The sequence below is a fragment of the Tinamus guttatus genome, unplaced genomic scaffold (assembly GCF_059628265.1).
Source record: "Tinamus guttatus ecotype Peru unplaced genomic scaffold, ASM5962826v1 Tinamus_guttatus_pri_ptg001087l, whole genome shotgun sequence".
Lineage (NCBI taxonomy): Eukaryota > Metazoa > Chordata > Aves > Tinamiformes > Tinamidae > Tinamus > Tinamus guttatus.
In genome coordinates this window covers 3019260-3045695 of record NW_028289621.1, presented here as the reverse complement: position 1 = coordinate 3045695, position 26436 = coordinate 3019260, and the positions used below count along the sequence as shown (strand labels likewise).

Here is a 26436-nt window from a genome sequence, read left to right as displayed (position 1 = left end):
ACTTGGACTACATTTTTTAAAGACTCTAACAGACTTTTCATTTTAATTCTGACATTTAAAATTGGAAAAATATGTTGCTTAACAACTCCAGAGCTTACCCCACTGTAAAGTGATTTCCTTGGGCTTAGCTTTGCCTGCCAGGCATGGAGCATGACATGGTCCAGGAGGAACAGCTGATGTTGTAACAGCCAGAACATCAGAAACCTAGCAATAATATACGAGTGAAAACACGCGCACACACACAGATGTCACTAAAACACAGAAAAAATACCATACCTATCAGGACCAAGTTATCTTTTTTCCTCTCACCTGGCTTTCACCACCTTTACTGATGCAGTAAACTCTCATTCTGTATGAAGTACCAGGCTTGAGATGGTCACATACATGTTCTCTCTGGGGACCACTGTATATGACTTCCCATTTACTTCCTGAGGAAAGACAGACACTTTCACAGGGGGAGATTTTGGGAAAAAAGAAGAATAAAGCACACTGAAAATTCTCTCAAAATTACTATGAAAATAAATCACCAAATCAAAACTAAAGAATCAAATATGTAAAAAATATGTTAAAAAAAATAGCATGTACAACAGACAAATAGCCATGCAAGACAGTACAGTAATTGCTACAGCAATGAATAATTCTAATATTTATATCTAGCCTAAGTTGAATTAGTAAAGATGATTGCTTACCAATTAAAGTTTCTGAAATTTCTAAAAAGTACTTAGAAATGTCTGATCCTCCATTATCCTTGGGTGGTTCTGAAAGAAAGCAATATCTTGAAATAAATTACAGAATATAATGATTTATCTCGTAATTAACATTTTCAGAGAACACTCAAATACAAAAATTCAATTCAAATGGAAACAGAAGCTGCAATATAAAATTTAATTTACCTTCAAGTTTAATTTTATAAACTTGTTTATATATTCTCAATGCATCTTCCAGATCATTAATTTTCTACTACTAATTGCAATGATGTCAGGACAAAGAGGATGAAAAGACTGCTGACTACAGATACAAACTTTTATTTTTTAAGAGCACATGAAAATTATTTAAGCATCATAGTAAATAGAAGGCTATTAATATATCCAGTAGATCTGAATGTGTTTTTTTAATACCGCTTCCCATAACAAGCCCTAAAGCAAAGATGCAACTTTTTTGTAATGCTAAGAATTTCTTCTAGAATAATGATCCCTGCAGAGAGAAATACCTAGCCTAAAAATTTTACCTCTATTTTCACAGACTGTTTTATTGACAGTACACAAAATTGAGAAACGTTCAATGATGACACCAACAAAAGCCAACTTACCCCATGCAACTTTCACACTGTGCGAATGGATCTTTCCCTTCACTGTGGGTTTACTTGGAGGCCCTGGCTTGTCAGGATTGGTGCTGTGCTCTACCACCTCACTAGCAACGCTTTTTCCTTCACTGTTGTAGGCAAAGAGCTGTTTCAGGAAAAAACAAAATATACAACAAATGCTGGATTCAACAACAAGCAATACTTCGCATGGAAGAATTCTATAAATCAGCAAAGTGACAGGAAAGGCAACAAAATGTGAAACAAAACACTAACTACTGTGGAAAAACACTCTGCTTTGTAATATAATTCGCTAAAGTACTATAACTCCGAAATTACTGTGGATAATTCAGTTTCCACGGAAAACAGTCTTCACGAAAATGCTAGAATTCCAGAAATACTCGTTATTAAATTAGAAATAAAATACAGTACAAACCCTAAACTTATAGGAAGTACTCCTCCTAAGATTTCTTAAAGTGCATGAGAGTTCATCCCCATTGTATTGCGGTTGGAAACCATACCCCTGTAAAGCAGAGAAGATAAGAACAAACTCAGCCATTAATTTTCCTTGAGAAAACAAAAGAAGTATGAAACATCAGGGGTTTTCAGCTCATTTATAAAAGAGCATCTTCATTCTATTTTATGAATACATGCAGTGCTTGCCAACTGTTGGTATTTTAGTGCAGCATTTTGTATTATTTCATTTGAAAGCAACATACTGGGTTACATTTTCATCTAGTGCAACTGCATATCAGGCTTTGACACACATGAAAGCAAGCCAGTACTTACAGAACCTTCTTCTTCCATGTCCAGAGTGTAGGTCAGAGAGTCATCTGAAGACACCCCGTTAGGTGGGCTCCATTTTAATGCCAGCCAGGTCACTCCTGCTTCAAGGAGCTGGGGGGGTGACGGGGCGGGTGGGACAATTCCTGCTGTATAATATGCTACTGTCTCACTAAACCCACTGGAAAAGGACAGTTGAAAAGATGTTAGCAGCAACTGTATATTGTTGAGAAAATAAATCACATGATATATTGGGGTCATTACCTCATTCCAATATCATTTTTAGCAGCTAATCTGAGTGAGTATTTTGTAGAAGGAGACAGTTTGGTAAGTTTATACTGCTTCAGATGTCCATAGAAACATTCTTTGAAAGGTCCATTCTTCCCCTTTAAAGAAAAGAGAACATCCTGAGTAAGGTACAGAGGGACTGTATGCTCCCTGTTAAGCTTAACTCCTTCATGTCTAATGCTTATCCATTTAAACAGAGTATGGGAATTAATTACATTATGAATGACAAGATCGGGAAGTTTCAACTATCCTCTCAGAATTCCTCTGAAGGATTTCTCTAAGCTGAATCATTGCTGTGCTAGCAATCGGATTTGAAGTTTTGATTTGGCTAGTCCCTTTAAAACTAAGTTGCAATAAAAATAAGGAGAATATACCTAAACAAAAAGTATTTCTAAATATAATTGGCCTACAGATGCCTTTATTTTTGTATTAGAAAAGGGCTTACCTCATCCCATTCTAAAAGAAAATTAGTTATTTTGGAACCATTGTCATTTGAAGACTGAAAATAAGAAAACAACAAAAAGTTAAAATCAAATGGTTGCATTTAACATATATTTTAACACATATTAATGAAATATTTTAATAATTGACTAACATATTCCAACTGCCTTTTAAATCCATGTATTTACAGTTAATGTGCACTTGAAAGGCATCTGCACTGTGCATACAGAACAGCCCTCCTCCACAAACACATCTGTGGTAATTTGAGACTATGGCAGGCAAAGGTGTGTTCAGTAAAGTGAGTTAGGAAGGAGAAAAAAACAGCAACGAAATTAATTCCTCGTTCCTATGGCTCACTAGGCTGCTATACTGATTATACGTTCTAAGCTATCAGAATTAACAAACTTATACAATTTCATGAAATGAAATTATACATTCCTGAAATTTTCCTTGTGTCCTTGCATTTGCTATTTACCAATTGTCTGTTTGAGCAGTATAAGCATACAAATAGCCAATATTACTACTTGGTATACAGCATGAATTGGGAATTTACCATACCAGTAGGGTATGGATTATACAAATAATTTACTAATTAATGTCACATTCATCTACAAATCATTTTCCCAATATATTCATAATTACAAGAAAAATATGAAAATACAAGAATATACAGTTACCACCAAGCATTCACAAACTGTACTGTATAGATTCAAAAGTTAGATTCAAAAATTATTTTTCAAGCCAGCCAAAGGAATTAAGGAAGAATTACTTAGAATAACTATGAGAACTCTGAACCATAACTTTAAGCTATGTATATTTTACCATGCAGGAACCCTAAGAAAAAATATGAATGCTGTATCATTTCATGAGCTACTATTTGAGAAAATAAAAACTTTTCTACTGGATAATTTATGGTTAGGCAGACCTGCTACAAGCTCTTATACTAAATTCATATGGAGGAACCTGAATAAGCAGTAACAAAAAGACAGAAGAAGCAATCATGATTTCCGTTATCAATCTTCTCTGAGCAACTTAAAAGTCAACATCTAAAAGAAATACTAAATTATTGCTAAAGGTCACCATATTGTACATTAAAACAGCAGACTGTTTACCTTCCACTGCAGGCTCAGGCTGTTCTTGGTTCTGTTAACCAGCTTGGGTGCAGCAGGAGGCTCCGGCTCACAGCTCTCCGTAGTGAAACTCACCAACTCCGAAACAGATTCTTTTATGGAACTGCTGGTTGCTGAAACTCTGAACAAAGGACAGTTAATCAGAGTATGATGCTAATGCTTTAGCAACTGAAAATTTAATGTCAGTTTTACAAATGCATTTAATTACAGGTAGTGGTTACAGAAAGAAGACTGGACTGCTCCATTTTCTTTAAGTGCCCAATTACTCTTTCAAATCATTGGCTCCCGACTAAATGAGCAGCTTGCACAAGGAAGGCACAGCACGTATCAATATATAGTTGTTCAAATGTGACTGAATATCTAAAACAGCCATGTTCATTTGTGCTTAGTTGTGATGTGTGTGATGTGCAATGACTTCACTAATTTTTCAAAAGGAAATACTGTCCATCTTCTCAAATCAGATGTAGGCAAGATAAAGTTGGCCTATATAAAGGTAACACTGTGAACCAAACACACGCTGTACTGCACAAGTGAAGCTGTGCAGAGTTTGGCACACTAAGACACGTTTTGAAGTTTGCAGAATAGGGTTTTGCTTCAATAAATCTTAAATCTTGCCTCCTCCTGTGTCCAAGCACTGAGGCTCTCTCTTCTACCGCTGGATCACAATGTTCCCCTGGATTCTTTAACCAGCTTCTTGCTGTTTTCCTGACCAGCTAAGCATTACTGGAGAAAGTATTTATTTACTCTGGTGAGCAAAAGAGCCCTGCACGGCCATTCTTGACGCTCGCATGTCTGGTTCCTCTGTGACAGCATTTACCTTCCTCGGGCATTTCAGGCACTTCCACTGTCATCCTTGCCATCTACACTCAAGCTCAGAAGTCAACCCCCCAGATCCATGCTAAAGTCTAAATTGTTTTATTCACCGAGTTCAAACTTGTCTTTCTAAAAATACCAACAGAGGATATCATTTGTACTTTGGAGAAACAAGGAAACATGACAGGGAAAAAGCCGAAGAAAACGAAATGGGTGTTTTTATGCAACTAGAATGTAACTACAATTTTAGATGGCAACAGTAGTGTACATAGCTAGGATATTTTACATGCAATGTTCCCCCAGCGTATCTGTGGTTGTATCTTTTTCAGGAAGCCACAATAATATAGCTATTAATATGAACATCATTAAGTTGTCCATTTCTAGAAACATACCTGGCATGGTAATCAGTTGCTGGTCTGAGATCAGGAAGTTTAATTGTTAATTCTTCCCCACTGCAAAACGGAAAAAAAAATGAGTTACAGTTCTTCCTTTTACTTCAAAGCTTTTTGAAAAGCAAAGCCGTGTAGCGTACATTTAATTTTCAATGTTTTCCATTGTCCATGTAACTCTTACTGATATTACTTAAAATTTATTTCATGTGAAGTAGGTAGATCTGCAAGTCAAAAAACAGCTCCTGATAAAGAGATTGCTGGTTGGTTAATGTTTTAAACATCAGTATTGTGCTTAAATGAAGAAACTAAACTTACACATAGACAGATTTAAATTTTCCATTTTTACCACTGTTGGATATTGCTACTTCAAATGTAAATGCTGCTGGACTATGACTATGGCTCTCTCCATTCTGTGAACTAACTGGGAGATTCCAGGACAGAACGGCTGATCTTGCTTGTATATCAGAAACCTATTAAAAGCATAAATAATGCAAGTAAGTTTGCTTTCTGTAATAAAAGGTATATTAGTCAATAACATGGTGTTCCTAGTTTGCCCATGAAGTTCCTCACTGGAGGATTTCTTTATCTTCACAGTGGAAATACTGAATCATTATTTGAATATAATTATTGTTCTGTTCTCATATCTGAAATATCATATTAATGGATTTGCCTTCCAGCATAGGTAAGTAAACTTAGTAAAGATGCATGACATTGCCTCAGGGTATGAAGAGAAATTTCTATTTCACCTGCACTGTTTATAGGACACCATGAGAGCAAATTTTCACATTTGCAGTCTTCAACACTGGCACAAGATCAACATTTAGGCACAATCAGATGGCCTAGGTTTCTATCCCAACTCTCTCACTCAATTTTAAAATTTAACCACTGATTTAAAAGATACTAAGAGGCCCAGACCTAATCTTTTTCCCCATTTACTTCCCATACTGCAGATTTTTCTAAGACATAAAGCCAACACAGCCTTTTGTTGGCATTAAGTACAGATGGCAGAGGCAGCAATGGACAAACACCCACAACAAAAACCGCTGGAAGGCTGGAAGAAAAGAATGTCCCCCCTGCTTACTGCATAGGTGATGCAAAGGAGGAGTTTTAGTAAGCATGTTCAAGATTAAAAAAAAAAGAAAGAAAAAAAATCAGTGCAACTTTAGGCTTTAGATACATAAGCAAATGTTACCACAAGACACCAGCTTTCTAAACACCCAGTTAATAACCAAGTATTTGCTCCAATTTCTAAACTTCACCTGAAAATGAGGAACTATTTTTGTAATTTCTGTATCAGCATTCTTAAATCCTCTAAATAATGTTGGTTTTAAGACTCAGCATGCTCAGATATCTATCAGTTTACCAGGCCCTTTGTTTGCAGGGTATTAAAGCCCTTCCATACATTAGACAACTTCAACTATTGAAACATTCTTGTCTCAAATATTGGGTTACTGAGTCAGATAGACCATTTCAGAGAGCTGAGATGCAGTGGGTTTCTACCTCATAGCTACCCTTTCCCAGCTATAGCCTCTAACAAATAAAATACATTTTCTCCATAAAAAAAGTGAACCATTTGAAAAAAAACAATGAGAAAGATGCATGTAATTTCACAGAGGGTATATACATAGACAATAAAGGTGTTTTAAGGATAATACTTACTACTGGCTTGCCAATGCTCAAGTGGATATCATATTTCTTGGATTCTGTGTCAGATTCTGAAAATCCAAATGCAAAACAGGTTAAAGAAAATCCCCCCAAAAGCAAGCCAGTCTGTTGCAAAAATGTCACCACAAGATGGAGTTCGTTTCATTAGGAGTTTAACAATAGTACTTATTGTGCAAAACTCATTTCCCCTATTTGTTTTGGCTGCATGATGGGTAGAAACATGAACTATCCAAAACTAACAGTGTTACAAAAACTCTTTTAGTACATCCTGCACAAAGGGTATATTTTCCTGATCTGAGCATAAGCAGATTTTCTCTGGTAACACGTAAATATCCCTCAGAAAATTAAAGGTGTTAAAAACCGATGTTAGATTTTATCTCTCTCATATGTGCTTATGACGTGCTTTTCCCCTGAATTTCCATGACGGACCATTTTCCTTGGTGAAAACTTCCACCTCTATTTACTTCCCAAAATGTAAAGTCAGATTCGTGCCTGGCTGCTCTGAAGTGTCCTGTACAGCAGTGAAACAGATGCGGAGCAGATCCCGCAGCCTAACGAGACCAGCTACTCTTTGGGATACACATCCTTGCACAGCTAAGATGCAGAACTCCTAAGGGATCATAGAATCTTTAAGGATCATAAGAAATGGTTTGCATTTCAAAAACATCGTTTCAAAAACAATCTTAATGCAAATATTGTACACAAAGTGTTTTAGAACATGCAAGTAAAAAAGCACAAGCTATTTAAAAGCTCAAAGATCAATGTGAGCAAAATAATGCACTAAGCTGAATAACAGCTTATCAAAGAGTATCCTGGAAAGAGACTGTTTAATGCTCAAACCTTCTCATTACTTGAAATTTAAATAACTCCTATATATCTGAAAAGCTAACATGAAGAATGAAATCAGAAGTCACTTAAGTAAATATTCACATCTCACCACCCTTGCTTGGATTATTGGTCAGAATTTCAGGCTAGAAAGGACACAGAGGTAAATCAGAGGCTTAAAAGAGGGTGAAAAAGAGGCACAGAAAGACAGAAACATTGGGAAAAGCACACAGATCTAATGATTTTAGTTTTTTTAAAAAACAAAGCCAAGATAAAAGCAAAGAGGCATAGGTTAAATGTAATCAAACATCTCTCACAATATCAATCAGGAAATGTGAAAGTAAGCATCTGACTGGCAATAGAATTTGCACTCCTGAAAAATTCCCTATTTTAAATCTGTGAAAAACAGGGAGAGCACTTTCACAGCACAGATAAAACACTTCCCTCGCCAAGTTCCTTCTAAAGTAGTGGCAGGTGATGGCAGAGAAGAAAGCAATAAACTATCAATAAAGCATAGTCTGTAATTTATGGGAATTTGAAAGACTAAATATGAAAGAGTACTGTCTAGGGTTGTATAAAGCCTCCCTTGGATGAAGTGATTGAAAAACTATTGTGTGTGTGTTTTTTTCTTTTAATTGAACATTGAGTAATGAAGAGAGGGTGGAATCTTTGACGATGTGATTACAAACTACCTCGTAATTCAAGAGTTAATCGACACTTTAGACTCATTTTTAACAAGACATCCTACCACTTTACTTACATATGCTCTTATTTTTTTTTTTTAAGGAAAAAAAAATCCAAACACAATGAAAAGTATTTCAGGCTTTTGCTAATCCTGTATAGCAACTAAAGTAACTACTCATAAACACATTTTTTGTTCCAGAAATTATTTTGCAGTGAACCTACAGCAAAAGAATCTAGTGCTTTTTACTCCTGCCAGTTCAACATACCTCCTATCTCAGCATCTGGACTGCCCTTTGTTTTTCCTATTTGTTTCTGTTTTAGCGGACCTCCTGCCACTTGCTGTCCCTTCCCATTTCCATTCTGAAGAGTCGCACTGGAAGAATTATTAATTTTATGCGGTGAAGAAGGAGGACTGTTAAGTTTATTGTTAGTATGACCACTCGCTTGTCTGTCTTTTAGTCTTTTCTTCAGATGTTCTTGCATTTTAAGACTCCTTTCATCTCGCTGAATAAAGTTTGTCCTTCCATGAGAACGAGGTTCTGTCAAACAAAGGAGAACTTACTTCATTATTAGGTACATTTTATTTAACAACTGAGAAATGTTCTGATGTGAGAAGAACAATTACAATAAAACCCGAACTCGAGGACACGTGCAATTTCGCTGCATTTTGTCAGTCAGCTGCACAGAGCGGCTCGCAGCTGCACAGAGCAGCTCGCAGCTGCACCAAGCTGAAGTTTCACTGCTGGTACTCGGATGTCTCTGAGCAGCAGTGGACAGACAAGAAACAAGCCCATTTCCTCCTGCTCATTAATTAACACCACCGGCAGCCTCACCTTGCTCTGGAAAGACGTGCGGCGGCGGGTGCTGGTGCAGGAACTGCGGTGGCAGCTCTCCGGTGCCGGGCACCGGCGGGTACACGGGGTGAGGAGGGTGGGGGAGCAGAGCGTGGTGGTGATGCATGTAATGCGGCACATGGGGAGGAGGAGGAGGAGGATGCATGGAAGGGTGGAATTCAGCCGAGTGCGGCAATACCACCACTTTACGAACGCCGTTTTCTTCGACCACCTGCCATGCAACACAAGAAATGCAGTCAGGACAAAATAATCTTGGAAACATGGTAAGCGCAATAAAGATTCTTTATGCTCCAATTTACGCCTATAGTCTGACTGATAATTGAGGATGCACACATGGAAGTGAATCCCAACCAGCAGAAATCTGCCATGTGTTACTGGAAGAAATTAAGAGTTTTAAACAGTCAAATTTAAAAAGCTGAACCTCACGCATGGAAGGGTTAAGCAATCTAGAATTTATGCATTATATGCATATTCACACGCATTCTTTTAAACAAGTAATATGAACCGATCACGGTGTAATTCCTATCTTCTTGTAATTACAGTTTGAAAACCTGTTTTAGAACACATCCAGACCGACAGTGCTATGACAGGTACAAGTCACTGCACGTCACCTGGCTTGCAGTACACGGCTGCCTACAAATTCTTAGCCTATAGCAAGTACAAAGGATTACAAGTTCACTCTGCTGTCATGCACTATGATCTAAGCCAACTCAAACGTCAAAATACTTGATGTTTGCCACGGGCTAAGAGAATTCACACAAGGAACCTGCTTGTTCGTCTGAACTCTAGGATAAAAAGATGCTAATGTTCTCCCGTGCGGAGCAGGCTGCACATGCATATGTATGTGCATGCACGCTTCTTCCACCGACCTGGCAACTCACAGCCTCCTTCCAGATTCCAGCTCATCAGCCTGAAGTATACTAATGTCTCAATATATTACCCTTTCTACAGTAGATTTCACCCATGCTAAGTCGTTGCACAATAACGCACAGCAAAATCCTAAATGGAGAAAGGACTCAGGGAGGAACGCAGGTTTCTGCAGCAGGGTGGGAGTCGCAAAGACATAATAAACAAGGATGACCCTGGAGTGAAACAATGCCCAGTTCAGCTTCATCTTTAATACACTTGGAAGACACAACACCCTGGAGACTTCAGCTTTTCCACAGCGAGGGTATAAAGCTGTTTACAGACACAAAACATCTACCCCAGTTCTCTGCCACCTGGAAGTGCATAAGCTCAGTCTGCGTGGCCTATCTGCAGGATTAAGTTTCCAACTCTAGGCCTGAGTGGTCCAAAGGCCTCCAAGTTGACCATCAGAGAAGTCATATGGCCATGCTCAGGTCTGTTTCTTTGACTGCAATGAAGAAGGGCACTGAAAAGTCTTCAGACTGCATCGAATGAGAAGTCTAACTCAGAAGCAAGTGAGATTGTATTAAATGCTATTTGAGGCAGCCAACAATTCAACTGTTTTCTACTCTCCCCCATACAAAAAATACATCAAGTAGGAGCAACCTAATAGAAAAAACAATCAGAGCAATGAGAGGAAAAAAAAGGTCCAACATTAAAAGCAAAAACACTTCAAAACAATCAAGTCTCAGTAAGATAGGACTTTTCCTCAGAGCGGTTTAAAATTAGCCTTTACGTCTGTTTATCTGCCACCTTCTTGAATTGCATTTAGATTTTAAATCACAAATGCAACAAGGCAAGGTTTTCCAATGTTTTAGTATCAACATACAGATGATTAATACAATCAGCACAAAATATTATCTGTGAATGCAAGTAGAGGGCCCATTCTCAATGCACACTGGTAACAATATTGAGATGCAAAAATAGATTTTCTTATGTAATGTGAGTAAACCTGTTTTAACGTGATTTAATGTTACTTACATAGCCCCCTGCTATCAAAAAATATATAAAAAAATCTATTTTCAGGCACTTAAAGAAAGCACTTACACAAAAGCTGACCATGTGTTTTATCCTGCTAGTTCCTTCAAGATTCTCTCTTAGAGCATGTTTAGTTTGGCTATAAAAAATCACTGTAGCATTTCCTAGTTGGCCAAGAAGAAATTACGGATGTTGAAATATTACTTATGCCAAAAGCACATTTTGAAAAGCTCCTCAGCAAAATATAAAGCAAATCAACCAGAAAATATTTATCTGAAAGGAAGTAGAATGTGCCCACTCACCAAACACTATGACAAAGTTCAGCTGTGATATGACTGCGAAGTCAGCTGTATTATTACTAATTTTTAAAGAGACTTCAAATAGAAGAAAAAAATACAAAAAAAGTCACGTAAGACTTAGTTTCCGTTACACTGAATACAGTCTGTTCTAGAAGCAGTTTTGGGGGCTTTTTGGTCCATCGACTGAACTTAATATACAACTAGAAGTGCATTACATTACATGGTATTATGACATACTATTTAGGACATAAATTAATCATATTAAATTACATAATAGCTATTATTTAATGTATCAATATAGAATAATTATGTAAGTGAAAACTCATGGCTAATTTTGATGGCTATATTAACTCAATTTTGTTTCTATATTGAACAAGCAAGAATTTAGGCCACGATTTTTGGTAAAAGGGTTCCATTAATATAATAAGACTTTGATAGGATTTTAGAGTCTGAAGTTGCTATGTCCCATAATCAAATACTTTGTTCCACTCGAGCTCTGCTTTAAAGCTGTTTTCAGCCTTGCCTGTACCTGTCATGTTGGCCAAGGGAAAACAAAAGAAAAACTAGTCTTCATGTGACAGCAAGAAGATCAGGAGTAATTTTCAATTTGCACACGCCAGCATTTGCCAGTGCTTTCCACATCGTTTGCACTGAAGCCTCTGTTTCATATGGAGGCAGAGACTATTTGAGGGTTCTTTCTTCCAGGTCTGCATGAAAGTATCTAGTTAAAACAGCAGAAGCAAAAACTGCAGACACAGCTGCATGAAAGAATTCAGCGGCTCAGGGAACTTGAGCACACGAGGCTACAGAGCTTTCAAAGCCTACTCAGAAAACTGTCGACTTTTGAACATCAATGAGGGGAAAAAAGCCTGGCCTATCCCATTTCTTCTTTTTAATGTGCTAATTTAGAAGTAACTTCAAATATCTCTGATATCACTGTAAATGCAAGATGCAGGTCTGAGCTGCCATGACTTAGGAAGAATGTTGAAGAGTGGACAAAGAGTGAGAAAAGTAAAGCTAGGAAAGGAGCCCAGAGTCTTGCTACTTTCCTAGGCATAAGTCACTTGCATTGACACTTCTGCTGTAGCAGATGAGTCTTTCTCTGAGTATTAGGGAGACCAGAGTTACTAAGAGGGGCATTGAAAACTTTTGACAGTAGTGTTACACGAGAACTAAAAAAAGTGAGTTATAAGAAGACACTAAGAGCAGCATCTTATGCTGTCCTGGGCAGAAGATCTGTTGCATAAAAGAGAACGATCCTGGCATGAGGCCCATTTAAGCTCAGAACGGGAACCCCGCATCTCAAACCAAGCTCTGCCTGCACCAGAGCGTGCCCGAGGCCTCCATGGCTGCCCACGCAGCACGGGCCCTCCCACCACGTTGGGAATGGGACTGCAGGAAAATCCAGTGCTAATGGAGCTCGGAGAGCTCACTCAAAACCAGCTGCTGTCTCACTAACAGCAACCTTTACGGCTTAGTAATATCAAATGAAAAAAAAAAAGCCATCTTCACTGTTAACTCACAAGCAAATGTAAGAATGAATTAGGATTTACCTGAGATACATAACCGGGAGGCACAAAAATGGGAGGCATAGATCCATTTGGTGACATCATAGGAACGTGTGCTGGACCTGAAAAGACAGAATGTGCCATGGGTCCATCACGCAAGGCTCGTGGAAATCCTAGAGGCAAGCTCTTTCAAGTACAGGAGTTCAATTTGGTTTATGAAAATGGGTATATAGCTGAAAAAACATCTACATCCAAATCTATATTTATGGATCTACTTTTAGACAAGTACATTTAGAAGCAAGGCTCAAACTATCCAGCAAAAAGCCCATTCAGAAAGAAACTTATATAATCCAAAATGCAAGCTTAAGTGACTGCACCAAGTTTTCATCTAGAAAAAATAATACAATTTATGTCACCAAGGCTAACTCATTCAAAATATGCATTAAATATAATTTAATAACTTTCGAGAAGCACCCAGAATTTTAATACCAACCTTCACACTGACAGAGTTAACATTTCTTTAATTGTACAAAAATAGCATGTTTCAGGTCTTACATAGTGAGTCTGTGGCAACCACAGTCATGATATAGTAACACCAACAACTGAGCGATCATTCTGTTTTAATAAAATGTACTAACTTGCAAGTGTAAGTAACATAAGTATTCCTCCAAGAGATCAGACGAAAACAGAGTGAACGTATTTTATTTAATATCAGTTGAAATGGTGAAAAACATTCCAAAAATGGAAATACTGATAAATTAAACTTGATCTACAAGAGAGATTTTAAACCCTTAAACTTGCAGTTCTGCCACTTGGTAGCCACACAGAGAGGGCATTAATGCTTCTCTCAATATGAACAGACTGCTAATGCCACTACCTTATACTAACGTAGGGTCACCTGCCATCTATTAAACTTGTTTATGGTAATATGGATTAAATCACACAAATTCATGCATTACAACTGGGATGTGACAGTTATTCACAAATAATTATTTATACAAATGGCTGAAATGCCAGCCTGTTCTAAATTAGGAGCAGAAAGGCAAGGAAGCTGGGCGACTTCCCACTGCTGTTTTGCGTTTCAAGTTAAAACTAAAAAATTTATTGCACCGCAGAAAATCTAAAACTACATTTGACAGAGAGAACTGCTGGTAGTGATTCTACGATACCTGCAGAGTAAGAAAAATATTTAGATTCACTTCTTCAGTCTTTCCTTTACCTTGAATACACTGAACATGCCCATCTTCAGTTGTAATTGTAAAGGTTTCACCTGGGTTTACCTGCACAAGAATAACCTGTGAAAGCAAAATGGAAAAAAAGTGTGTTTTTTAAGAAATTGAGAAAAAAAACTTTTCTTTCACACTTACATGGTAGATTCAAACAATACAGGTCTTGACATTCTTGGAGGGCTTAAAAAAGACAAGTTTATAAACAAGTAGAACAAACTCACCTCACACAAGTTTTTATTTTACATTTAGTATTTTTTCCTCTGATTACTACCAATAGTTCTTTTCTTGATATACCTGAAATCATTAGCTGTTTTGTTTTCACTGTTTGTAATTCTGCCATCTCGTCTTTTACTGAAACACGACATTATCCAAGAATCATCTTGATTTCCAAGGTTTCTCTATGGAATTCTTTCAATTTTGAAGCTAAATTGACATGATCAGGACTCTGACCAAACAAAAGCGTACATATACACCCCCACATTTACATTCATGTATATATACATACACACACACAAAATATTCATATATGTACATACATATACTGCAATGTTAAAACAGTTAAAATTCCACCACAACAACAGTTATCATGTGACTGAGAAAGGTCACTAAAGACTGCAATAATGATTGCAATAATCTATTTTGATACATTGAAAAAGCCACATATAAACTTAAACTTGTGCTGCTACAAAAAGAAGCATTTTTCCGCATGCAAAATACTGAATTACTGTGAAAACTACTGATCCGCTTAGCTTCAGTAGAAATCATTAAACTATACATTGCATATAAATACCCTTGTTTGCACTCAGTAGTGTGCCTGAGAAGTGCTCTTTGTTTGCACAGAACCGGAGGCTCCCATCGATTGGTTACATTTAAACCCGTTGTGTGAAACAAGATTCAAAGGAGCAGACTGTTAAATGTTCACTAGTTAACATCAGTTTTGCAGCTTCTGTATACTGTAGTATTAATCTCTCTTAAATTTATAACAGAGGATGCAGAAGCATAAAATGGAAACAGGCCCTATTCTCAGAACTTCATAGTATAGGAAACAATTTTAACCTAAGGTACAAGAATTTGTTCTGGGCATAAGGCAACACACTATCCCAAGAAAAAATGGTCTTCTGGTCAGTCAGTAATATTTATTGTAGTTCCACGAACAGCATGGAAGTGGCACTTTTAAGATGCCACATTTAAAACACTGAAAGCTCAGCAGATCTGTCCTTTGGGCATATAAGCATATCTCTAGTTTTACCTCTACTGAATTTCGAGGAGCAGAGAGAGAAAAAGCAACGTGCCCTGTTTTAAGAAACACAAAACAGAAAATCATGGGCTGGGAAGCACATGGAAAGCTGGAGCAGTTGCTGGGGCAGACACGGCACAAGGAGACAGGATTTCAGAGGCAGCTATTAAGACTCATGATGAGTCTAAATCTCCAAGGGATAGAAAAACTCATAGGCAGGACAGGAATCCTTTCTGGAAGTCAGTCTTTGAACAACTACATGCAAGATCTTAGAAACAGGATCCAATAAGTTCTCACAATCAGTTCAGGAAACTATTAACTGAACCCAGCTAAAAGGATGGCAAGAAAGCAGTGTAATCACCCTAGTGCAGAGCAGGTCAGGGCCTGGAATGCCAGGAATGCACGGGGCAAGGGCTTACAGGAATGACTCACTGTAATTAATGAAGCAGATGCAGTTCCATCTACCTTCCATCAGGAAAATTTCCAGGAAACTTGAGTGTTTCTAATGAGTCAACCTAAGCCAAGTTACAGGCAGGCTGGTGCTAGGATTCACAGAGGCGTCACCCCCTCCAGGTGTCTTGCACAAAGCAGTGGGATCGGCGCAGTCTGGGTGCTGTTTCAAAGCACTGCTCATTGTTCTGCCTTTATCCAATTATTTGCACTATTTCCACTGTTCAAGTTATTCCGGAATGAGAAAATGCCAGGAAGCTTCCAATCAGCTTAAAACTTTCTGCGAGATCAAACTAATCAACTGGATGCTGCATCTGTTTGAAGTGACTTACCAAAAAGTGGAAGTTTTATTTCCGAAAACAAGAATGCTATATAATAATTTATAATTAGCCCTTACAGTAGTGGCAGGAAAATAACTTAAAGAAAAGCTTCAATAAAGCTTCTAAATTAATACTCTATTTAAAAACAAATTTCCAAATAAGAGATTCTGTGGCTAACAAAAACTTCTCCTTTATAGAGAAAGTTCAGCAAAAAAAAAAACAAAACAAAAAAACAGCAAGAATACTTGTTTTGTTAACAAAGGGATGGCAAATGACAGAATTGTTTATATATGAAGGTGATGGAATGAGAAAGGGTGACACATTAGCATGACCCCCATCCTAGATAAATGCACCAATGTTCCCTACACAGATGTCTTCATTATTTTCAAAACAGGTCAATTCTAAGTTTTGAAGAATGTCCTCAAGTCTACACTTCAAATGCGATTCTCATTCTGTGCATCTCCAACTGTTCCTTTTTACCCCCATGAGGTTCTGAAGATTTCAGCAGCCGCCGAGCAGACCCCACGATCTGCCTTCCTCGTGTAACGCTAGCTGCTGGGTAACGTCACGGCTGCTTCGTGTCTAAAATTTCACGTTGCTAATGCCAGAACTTCAGAGCTTGCTTAGATGCTCTTTAGCTTTGCCTATTACAAAACCCAGTCATGCACTTGTATCTCCAAAGTCCGAGGGGAGAAAAGGAGAATACACTCATTCCTCGCTTTTTTTTTTTTTTAATTAAATGGAGCCTATCATTTTTACAAAGAATTATATTACAATCAAAACAACATAGACTTCTTTCTCCTACTGTAACAGTTGCAAAGAAAAGGAAAACTCATTTAAAACTTTCCCACATTTATGGTTTACCAGACCTTCAACAACTCAAGATTATTTTGTGATCCTCTGTTTGTCCAAGTACAGTCAAGTACGCCAAGGTCTTCACTGTTATCCTTTACAATTATTCCACATGACAGTTCTTATGTTCTGGAAGCTTTTATGTAACTTTCAATTTTAGATTAACCCACTAAGTCCTAATGAAATTATTGTCAAATACTTAAAGTCATATCCTCATCAGATCGAAGCAATGGGGTGTTTCATTACTTGCTGCACCAAAATGATTATTTAACCCTGGACATGTATAGCCTTCAAATAGGTGCTTTCTTTTGTTATTCCTTCCAACAAATGGCTGCTTGTTCTTTTTAAAAGAAAACTTTTCTTTAAGATCCTTCTTAATTAAGATCCAATGTTAAAATACCAAGAAGCTGTGCTATTTCTGAATGCATGAGAAGTCTATCTCCTGGCTATGTGAAGATATCTCAGCATTTGTGGTGCAAGGCAGTCACCTCTTAGTGCCAAACACCACGTTTCCTTCCAGTTTGCTGGCACCCGTGTACCACCCTCCGCTTCATTCAACATGCTTTACACCTTCACTTCTGCCTGCATTTCTAATCACAGAAGATGCACCTGAACAGTTGCATCCAATAAAATTCTAAAGTGTCAAGCAAATATACTCAAGTTTCAGCAGTGCATTGTAATTATTAATGAAGATACCTAATATCATGAAAACAGAGGTCTTTCCTGCTTGTGCATCTCTCTCCTATACACTTCTCAGAGTACTACAGTCACTTTCTAGACTTTGATTATATGAGCTTTAAAAAGAGACTTTCTTTTATTCTTGAAATTCATAGTTCCATTTTAAAGTACTTAAACGTGTACGGCAAAGCTTCCTTTCAATTTGCATTTATCTTTTAGCATTTCCACTACGTTAATGCTTAATGATTTTCTTCCTCTTAACATCCAGACTCTTTTTACCAACGACATCACTGCTGGGAATGCTCTCCCAGCTTCTAAATCAGCACCACAGCTGCTTTCTTTCAACCCTCCTCCCTGCTGAGCTGTTCAAACAGTTGCAGGGCAGTTTTCCTGTGGTAGCCTGGCTCCAGGGTTGTACTTGCCTGCTGGATGCTGTCCCCATTAACCATGTGAGGTAGCAGTGGCACTTCGTTCAGCAGCGGCGTCGCTTCCAAAGGAGGCGGCTGGTCGGCCATCATGGCTGGGGATCATTCATGGACAGCTGCTCGCGGGGACTGCCTGCTCAAACAAGAGGGAACCAATATCAGACAAGTCTAAACACAAAATAATTCTCCTAATACCCCTAAAGACAATTCTCTATTTTTTTCTTGCCAAAGCTGGTACATGTATTTCAGAAGATAAATACACCAGTTCCTTCAGGACACTGTTTTTTTTTTTTCTTTCCCATAAAAGAAAGTCAAACATGTCCGCTGTGATATTAATGGATTTTTTTAATGATAATTCAGAAAATTTAAAAACTCTAATCATAAAGTATCATCAGATGTCAATACTTAAATTTCCCCAAAGATTTTTCAGATAAAATGACTTCAGTTGGAGACAAAAATTATTGCAAAACATCTACTGATAGTTTCATCGCACATTCTAAAACATGTGCAAACTAACAGCTTTAAAAGTACAGAGAGGAACTCAGTGATCCAACATACAAGTTTTTTATAATTATATCCAGAGTCTAAGATACCCTTCTGCTTTTCATTTTAAGTACCACATTCGAGCAGTACATATTCTTCTTCTAAAAATATGTTCTTGAAACACATATCATGTGCATTCAGCTCAGCACTCCATCAGTAATGTACTGATAAAATCAAAATATTGCCTTATAGGTGATGCAATTACATTCTGGCATAATTTACATTTACATAGCACCTCATTTTTAAATTTAGAGTTACAATTCATCAATTGTTCATACTCCAGAACTTAAGTTTTAGGAGAAACAACTCACATTTACATGTACGTATCAGTCCACAAGGTGATTAAAAAAAAAATTTCTCTGCTGCAGCAACATATTATTAATACAAGAAACCAACAAACTTAAAAACAAGAAAAAAAAACCCCACAAACAAAGAAAATCAACAATAGAGAAGAGAAAGAGAAGAGAATTTTGAAAAACATGTTTAACGAAGTATCATGAAGACTGGTAAATGGAAAAGCACTGTATAGTTCCAGTGCTTGTCCTGTACAATCCATAATTACAGAGAGTTTATGATACAGTCCAACTGGTAAAGGATTTTCAGTGTATCATTAATTCAGCATCCATAAAAAGCACAAGATAACAGGATGCAGGAAATGCTGACATTTCCTCCTTCCTTCCCGTTACCTCCTGTAACCCACACGGACAACCAAACTGCACTTAGGATATTCCAGTTCACTACATTTATAAACCATAACAAACAAACCCTGAACTGCGCATAAACCGAGTCAGTCTATACCCAACTGCTAAGACCTCATTCAGCTCCATATAACCAATGCGGAAACAACAATGGCAAGGGGAAGGGAGAAGAAGGAATATTCCTGATCCATTCAGCGCTTGCAGGATGGTATCTTCACTAGGTCAGATATAGTGGAAGAAATATCATAGCCTGACTGTTACCATTTTTCTAGTGATAACTTATTCCATTCAGAAAAGGTCTCTAATAAGCTTTACAAGAAGATCTTCTGGTATTAGAAACGTAAAGAGGCTGGCAGCACCCGTCTTTAAAAAGATATTCTCTCTCCTTTGCAGAAGCATCTTAAAATAACCATCGCAGTCAGAAAGCCACAAAATTCCAGATTTTGAAACACTCAACACTGCCAAAGAAATAAGCTCCTTCTACACACCAGTTGTTTTCCAGGTCTGCTCCAGCAACACTATTTTAAGAGACCAATATACCAACGCACAGGTGCAAGAGCTAGGTAAGTCCTCGGAAGTCCTCAGATTTGTCTTAAACATACCTATCCTAGCATGTTATTTATTTCTCGAATAATCTTCCATCCATTCACCTGATTTCAAACAACTGCTGCCAAGAAAATATATGCAGATGTACACAACTATTTCACTTAAAAATATCTGTATTACAACATTGCCAGCCACCATGCTAAAACTGAGAGCAGTTGTATCCACTACAACTTTATTTTTAGAGGTTTGTAGCTAAATCTTAAGAGAAATTGCTTCCCTAATAGGAACGTGGTATACACAAGCAGATTAAGAAAACTTACACATGTATGTGTGTGCACACTCATGCGCGTACACATGGGCAGCTTTTTTTTTTTTCTTTCTTTCTATTTAAGAACCTCAGAGGTGACAGAAACTGGCACCTAACAAAGGGGAAAGCCCCTCGCCAGCGAGCTCCTAAATACACACGCAACTGTTCAGCAAACTAAAATAGTCAGCTGGGGGAAAAACGTGTTCTGAAACAAGTCCCAATACCACCTGCAACTTTAAATAAACGTTTCAGGTTTCTACTCTGGTCTGCCACACTGCTGCATCGTGAGCTCCAGGGCTCTGCCTGCACTGTCAGCAGTGCATCCACGCTGTCCCGCTGCAGGAGCCGCTCCGGGTATCCCATACAGGATGGGAATCGCATGCAGGAGCGCGGGGGGACTGCGCCACGTGTCCTCCTGCGACGCTCCCTCCAGCGCGGCTTCAGCCCAAGGAATCCGGCTTGGAGGCACCGAGGGCTCACCACGAGGCAAGGATGCATGAGGTGGAAGCAGCTCAAAGACTCACTTCCAGTGCACAGCCCCCTGATCGAACTAAGCCACAAATACACCCTGAGAATACACCCACCTTCAACCTTCAGACAGGAAAACTCCTGCTGCATATTATGCTGAACGGTGCTTGTTTCTGCTGTTGCAACTTGTAGACACCCTATTGCTGCAACACAGAAATAAACAAGAACAGCAGATCGAATTCTACATGTCTAGGGTCCTGAATGTAATTCCTAATTACACAGAGAGGATTTATAGTCGGGTACGCACACAGCTGTGTTTTACTTCATACTGCAGCTTTGAATTTTTCAGATTTCAATTTCAAAAACAGCAAATGCAATTTCATGGTTTTGCAGGAACCTCCATATGGCCAGAGAACATGGAAGTATCAGCACAAACGAAACCACTTCAATAAATCTTGGACAGTTTCATGTGACTGAAAACGTCACATCTTGCTGTACAGCTGAGGTCAGAGGCTGCAAACAAACAAAGGGAAGATCCCACTGAAGAGCAGTAGATTTTGCTAAAAAATTAATACTACAGATCACAGCTTCAGTTGTTGAAAATAGTGATAAAGGGGCAGCAAAACACATTGCTGCACTCAAAGGTACTGTCTCTGCTGGAAAGTGAACATGGGACTCAACCCCTCACCAGATTAATGGGTAAAACTTTTTTGAGAAAACAGAGCACACCAGAACATGATACCCAGAGGTCCCCACTCCTCACGCTCCATTTCATTAAAAGTAAGTGGCATTTAGATAAAATGACTACTTGAAACACTGTTGCATACTTAGCAAAATTGCCTGAAAACAAAAAATTATAAATCTTGCTTGAAAAGCCACTTCTACCCTGCTAGTTTATTTGGTGATCATTTCATATTTGGGCATAAAATCCTATTTGCAGCAACCTCTTATTTCAAGATTTTTTTTTTTTTTTGCTTGGTAACCTTTCCAAGCTTTCTAGCCAGAAGCGAATATTTAAAACTCAAAAGCAATGACTTAACACTCTCGTGAAAGACTGAAGACTTCCTGGAAGAGCAAGATCAAATGTCAGAGTGGCCAATTCCATTCTCAAAATTCTCCTTTGGAGCATTTATTCTTTCATTTTCATTAGACAGAGTGTTGAGGGAAGGCAGGAGAATCTGCTCAAACTCCCATCTTCTCCCCCATAAATTAAAAGGTGCTGTTTAGCTTCCTTCATTAGCTTTCTCACTCTTGTACCCACTGGTATCGCCCCACATAAGCTGTATTACTGCTCTGTAGTTCCAGGATATGTTCTTCAAAAATACTAGGAAATAAGCAACAGTGAAATGTTACTGAAGAAGAATTTGCCTGGTAGTTACAGTAACTAAACATAACATGAAATCACACAGAATGAATCATACAAAGCATTAAAAACATATTTGTTCTGTAACTGTCTTGAACCGTTGCTGAAGCTCAGGTTTGAACCTGAAGCTTATATCAAAGATTTCTGAAGTCGATCTGAAACAGGAAAGAAACTCCAACTATTGGTTCCCGATAAGGAACCTTACTGAAAACACGCACGCCGCATCAAACGGTTTTATTTTCACTACCCACCCTCTTCTACTGCCAGACGAGGTGCAGCAAGGACCCAGCCCTGCTCTCCTCCAACTCAGCCCCAACTCTTACCATCTGAAGGATCAGAACTGCAGCGGGAGGGAGGCAGCTGCTGCTGGAGAGAGGGAAGCAGCCTGAGGCAGGAATAAAGGCAGGAACGAGGATCCTGGACAAATCTCCTTCCACAGCTCCCACAGGCAGAACCCCACCAAGGCTTACAGCTTCCCTCAGTTTCACCCCAAAGACAACAAAAGCCAGCAGGAACAGGCAAATGCAGCTGACAAATAGTGTGTAGCCCAAGAACAACCTCACTTTTAGCTATAACTGAATAAGCTTCTTGATTCACTCCCCTAAAGGTTAGTTATTAAATCTAGTACACGCTTGGTGGTAGAGGCTCAGATTGCTTTTTTTTTTCCAGGCTCTATTCTTGGTAGTTAGAAGTCTAAAGTTTATCACCGCTATCTAGTGTTCAGAGTGGGCATGGGAATGAGAAAAGCATTTGCACAGAAAATTCACAGGCTATGCCTGACATTAAAGATGACCTAATATACAAACTCTGAATTTCCCAACTAAATAAATCTGAAACAAGAAATAAATTCCATCCACAAGCAACAGGGACAAAAGCAAATGCCATAGTTTTCAGAGTTGCAAAAGGACATACTGAGAATTAATGAGTCATTATATGTGAATCAATAACAATCTGCAGCTGCATCTTGTGGGGCTTTGTCACCATGCACTGGAGGGTTTTCTGAGTTAATATGGAATTAAATAGATTACCAGAAAGGTTAGATTTTGCAAGGGTACTTCTTGTGATTCATTTCTTTACAATGATTTCTAGAACGTCACCTAAAAGCCATTCTCAATCTCTGGTTGAATGGAAGGATGAATTAAAACCTATATAGCATGACAGCTATTAACAAAAAATAGAGATTTGGCTGCCTCAGAAGCACACCTTGAGAAGTACTGCTTATAAAGCTAGAAACAAATCAGAGCAAATATCATACTTGAAAGTCAGCAGAAATGTACAGTGGAGATAATCTTGAAAAAAGCAGAAGCTCAAGCTATTTTTTCAAGACAAATGCACCTAAAAATCTTGAAATGTTTGCTCATATTCCACAGAACAATTTTAATTGAAGTTTAACTCATAGCAGAGCACATTATCATTGAGTATATCCGAAATAAAAATCATTCTAATGTCTCCACATGGAAAACAACTAAGCCAAAATGATTATGTGTGAGTATTGAATTGAATTTGCTTCACTACTCTGCAGTGCCCTTTGGAAAAATCAGTCAAATAAATGCAATGTGTACTGTTTGTTACTGAGCACTCACAATTATTTCTGTATTTGCTACTTTGTTCTCATACAAGAACTATGAATACATTTTTTTAGATTTTCAGGAAGGTTAGTTTGTATAAAGGTTTACCGATAGCTTTGAAAGCTCCACTCCGGATTACTTAACATTAAGACAGCTTAAAACAATTATATTTTGCTATTTATAGTTATAACAAAATAAAATATTAAAGACTTTTAAACAAAATAAAACCAGTCTGCATTTTAAGAATGTACCCTGAGAAGTATTCCTGAGTAATTAAACACTGTGCTAATGGAATATGTTTAATCATGTTAACCATATTAAAAGAGGCAATATTTTCCACTGACAGTCTCATACTACAAAAGCCTCTAAGAAAAACAGAAAAGCTTCATGACTAGTCTTCCAGCAAACAATTGCAGTATACAGCGGTTGTGACTGACCTCACTTCCTGACATAGTGAAAACGCAGAGCCCCGACAAGGCTGAAACATTGGCCTTCCCTTTTCTCCAACCCAAATTCTTCTAAAGCAGAGCTGCGGTCATCCTGGATGCAGTCCAGCTGCCGAGGATTCTCATTGAGCTCAGTGTTCACTGCTTCTTGCCTACTCCCATCTGAAGGCAGTGTCTCAACTGCTAAAGCAGTTTTGATTAACATACAAAAATGAATATACAAATCTGATTAACATACAAAAATGCTGTTATACTCTCTACCCAGAAGTAACAAAGCAAAGCTGGGTAACTGAAGTCTGTCTGATACCGGATATTAGTACTTTAGATTTGAAAAAACTTTGTTTTCCATGAGATGGATCAGAACTAAAATCTAAAATAATCTTTACTTCAATCAACAAGTCAAATATATATATACACAACTGTAGTGTACAAAAGGTAGTCATTAACAAATTTTTACTCAAACTAATAGTATCAATGCTTATCAAGTATTAGATTCGCAAAACATCACTTTTGCCAATTTGCCACTTTCCTGCTTGTCTCATTCAATTCAAATAATCAGGCTGTCTCATTCAATTCATAATCTGCTTGAATGACACTATAGAAACAATTTCCAAGTTTTAAACAAAAATAGCTCTAACAAAAAAGGTTATGTCTGGAATTATTCATTTTTCTTTATAAATGTACTGTTTCCTTTTTATTGAGAACCTTGGGACAGTTACTAGTAAAGGATGCAGTAGATCAAGAATTTTCAGATTTCATTGAGTAACGATCTGCTTGACCTGATCCAGCTCTGCAGTTGGTCTGCTTTAAGCCTGAGGCTGGACTAGACAACCTCCAGGGATGGCTTCCAGTCCAAATTATTTCATGATTCCACAGCTGTTTGTGAATAATACCAAAGTGTAATGTGGAGGAACCTCTGCAGACAGCAAGTAATGACCATGAGTGTAACATGTGAGTAGCATCTGCACTCTGCTTCATTAAGAATTTGGGGAAAGAAAGCTGAAATATTGAACTGCTGCACTAAAACCTCATCACAAAAAGAAATTCAGCACAAATTTCCATATTACCATATTATCTTCCATATGAAAATATTATTTTTTTCCCTCATCCTACATTATATTCAACACTGCTAAAAACAGATTTTTGAATCAGCAAAGCACAAGTCTCAAGAAAGCAAACATGACCAACCCAATCAGGCTGATTTTGCTATACAGTTTACATAAAGTTTACATAAAGTTTACATAAACAAACAAACAGTTATAAAACTGCACAGAAGCTATCGCAATGACTACATTTCTAGTATAAGTACTGGATTTGATATGAGAAAACTCCTATTCCTGGGAGCTTATTATTTGAACGGATCAAGACCTTTTTTTTCCCTTTGTAAATACAGTATGCTTAACTTAGAAAGAACAATGTGTCCGAGACCAAAGAGGAAGTCCAACGGAGAGCTAGAAATCTAAGTCTGACTTCCTGATTTCTAGGTTCAGTGCCTTACCCAGCTTTCCAGCCTGAAAATAAACTTCTATTTATCACAGGAGGTAAACCTTTACAGTGTTTTTATTTATTAAGAACGATATTGTATTAAGAACTAAAGCTTTAGTTAGACTTTTACCTTGCAAAACAAGTTAGCTAAGGGGTTCCTGCAACTTACAAATAATTTAAATCTGAACTGCAAATAAAGGTTTGTTTTTTATAAAAAGAATTATAGATTTTTAAAAAAGAGTTTTATCTAGTCCTTTCCAATCTTCAACCAGTGACTGGATGTTATTACTAAAGCATGTAGCTGTTTAGCTGGGGAAGAAGAGAAAGCAACTGTGTCACCTGGTTAAGTCACCAGAAAGTTTCCCATATTTTAAGGTGCCACCTCACCAATACCGGAAAGCTAAGTGTGCTCTCCAGGATCACAAACCGACAGGAAGCAGGATGACATTGCAGGATGATTTGCCATTGCAGGATGGCAAAAGGCTGGTAAAATTGAGGGGGGAAGGACAACTTCAGTTTGTAACAGAGCTTGAAGATGTTATTTATTTGCAGCTATTGGGAGCTTTTCTCGGGTAGCTGAAGATTTAGCATTGTACCTAAAAACTGAATAAACAGTAAACATGAAAACACAAAATTACACATGGTGTCAAGACCTTGAATTAGTATTTCAAAACTTTTACGAATATCTCAGTTCCTGGAGGAAAGTTAACGTCTCTCTCTGAGGAGGAAAATAATCTTGTTTAAGAAGGGAGTTTTTGTTTGTTCAGCATAGGCTGCTGCCTTTTTTTTTTTTTTTTTTTCTCCTCCTCTAAATGGAGTCTCATCCTTCCAGACTAGAAATTTTTGCTGCATCCAGCTTTGAGGTAGGAAGCATTTAGGAAAAATGATACAAGATAACCTTCTCCCACCCTAGTTTTTCCAATAAACAGTATTAACAAGGTGTTTTAAGATATCA

General features: G+C 37.8%; 1 protein-coding gene across 1 annotated transcript in view; it reads right to left on the bottom strand.

Annotated features, from left to right (window-relative positions):
- LOC104578123 (fibronectin type-III domain-containing protein 3A-like) overlaps positions 1–26436 on the bottom strand; it is a 47545-nt gene that overhangs the window by 10566 nt on the left and 10543 nt on the right. The window contains exons 3-19 of the mRNA XM_088538511.1: positions 18055–18190; positions 14086–14161; positions 12912–12988; positions 9155–9386; positions 8588–8860; positions 6807–6862; positions 5463–5617; positions 5148–5207; positions 3925–4063; positions 2817–2870; positions 2348–2469; positions 2090–2264; positions 1737–1823; positions 1310–1448; positions 690–758; positions 310–428; positions 99–204 (exon numbers count right to left, since the gene is read on the bottom strand). Coding sequence (XP_088394637.1) covers positions 99–204; positions 310–428; positions 690–758; positions 1310–1448; positions 1737–1823; positions 2090–2264; positions 2348–2469; positions 2817–2870; positions 3925–4063; positions 5148–5207; positions 5463–5617; positions 6807–6862; positions 8588–8860; positions 9155–9386; positions 12912–12988; positions 14086–14161; positions 18055–18150 — 2035 coding nt within the window. The 5' untranslated portion in view covers positions 18151–18190. The remainder of the gene's footprint in view (positions 1–98; positions 205–309; positions 429–689; positions 759–1309; positions 1449–1736; positions 1824–2089; positions 2265–2347; positions 2470–2816; positions 2871–3924; positions 4064–5147; positions 5208–5462; positions 5618–6806; positions 6863–8587; positions 8861–9154; positions 9387–12911; positions 12989–14085; positions 14162–18054; positions 18191–26436) is intronic.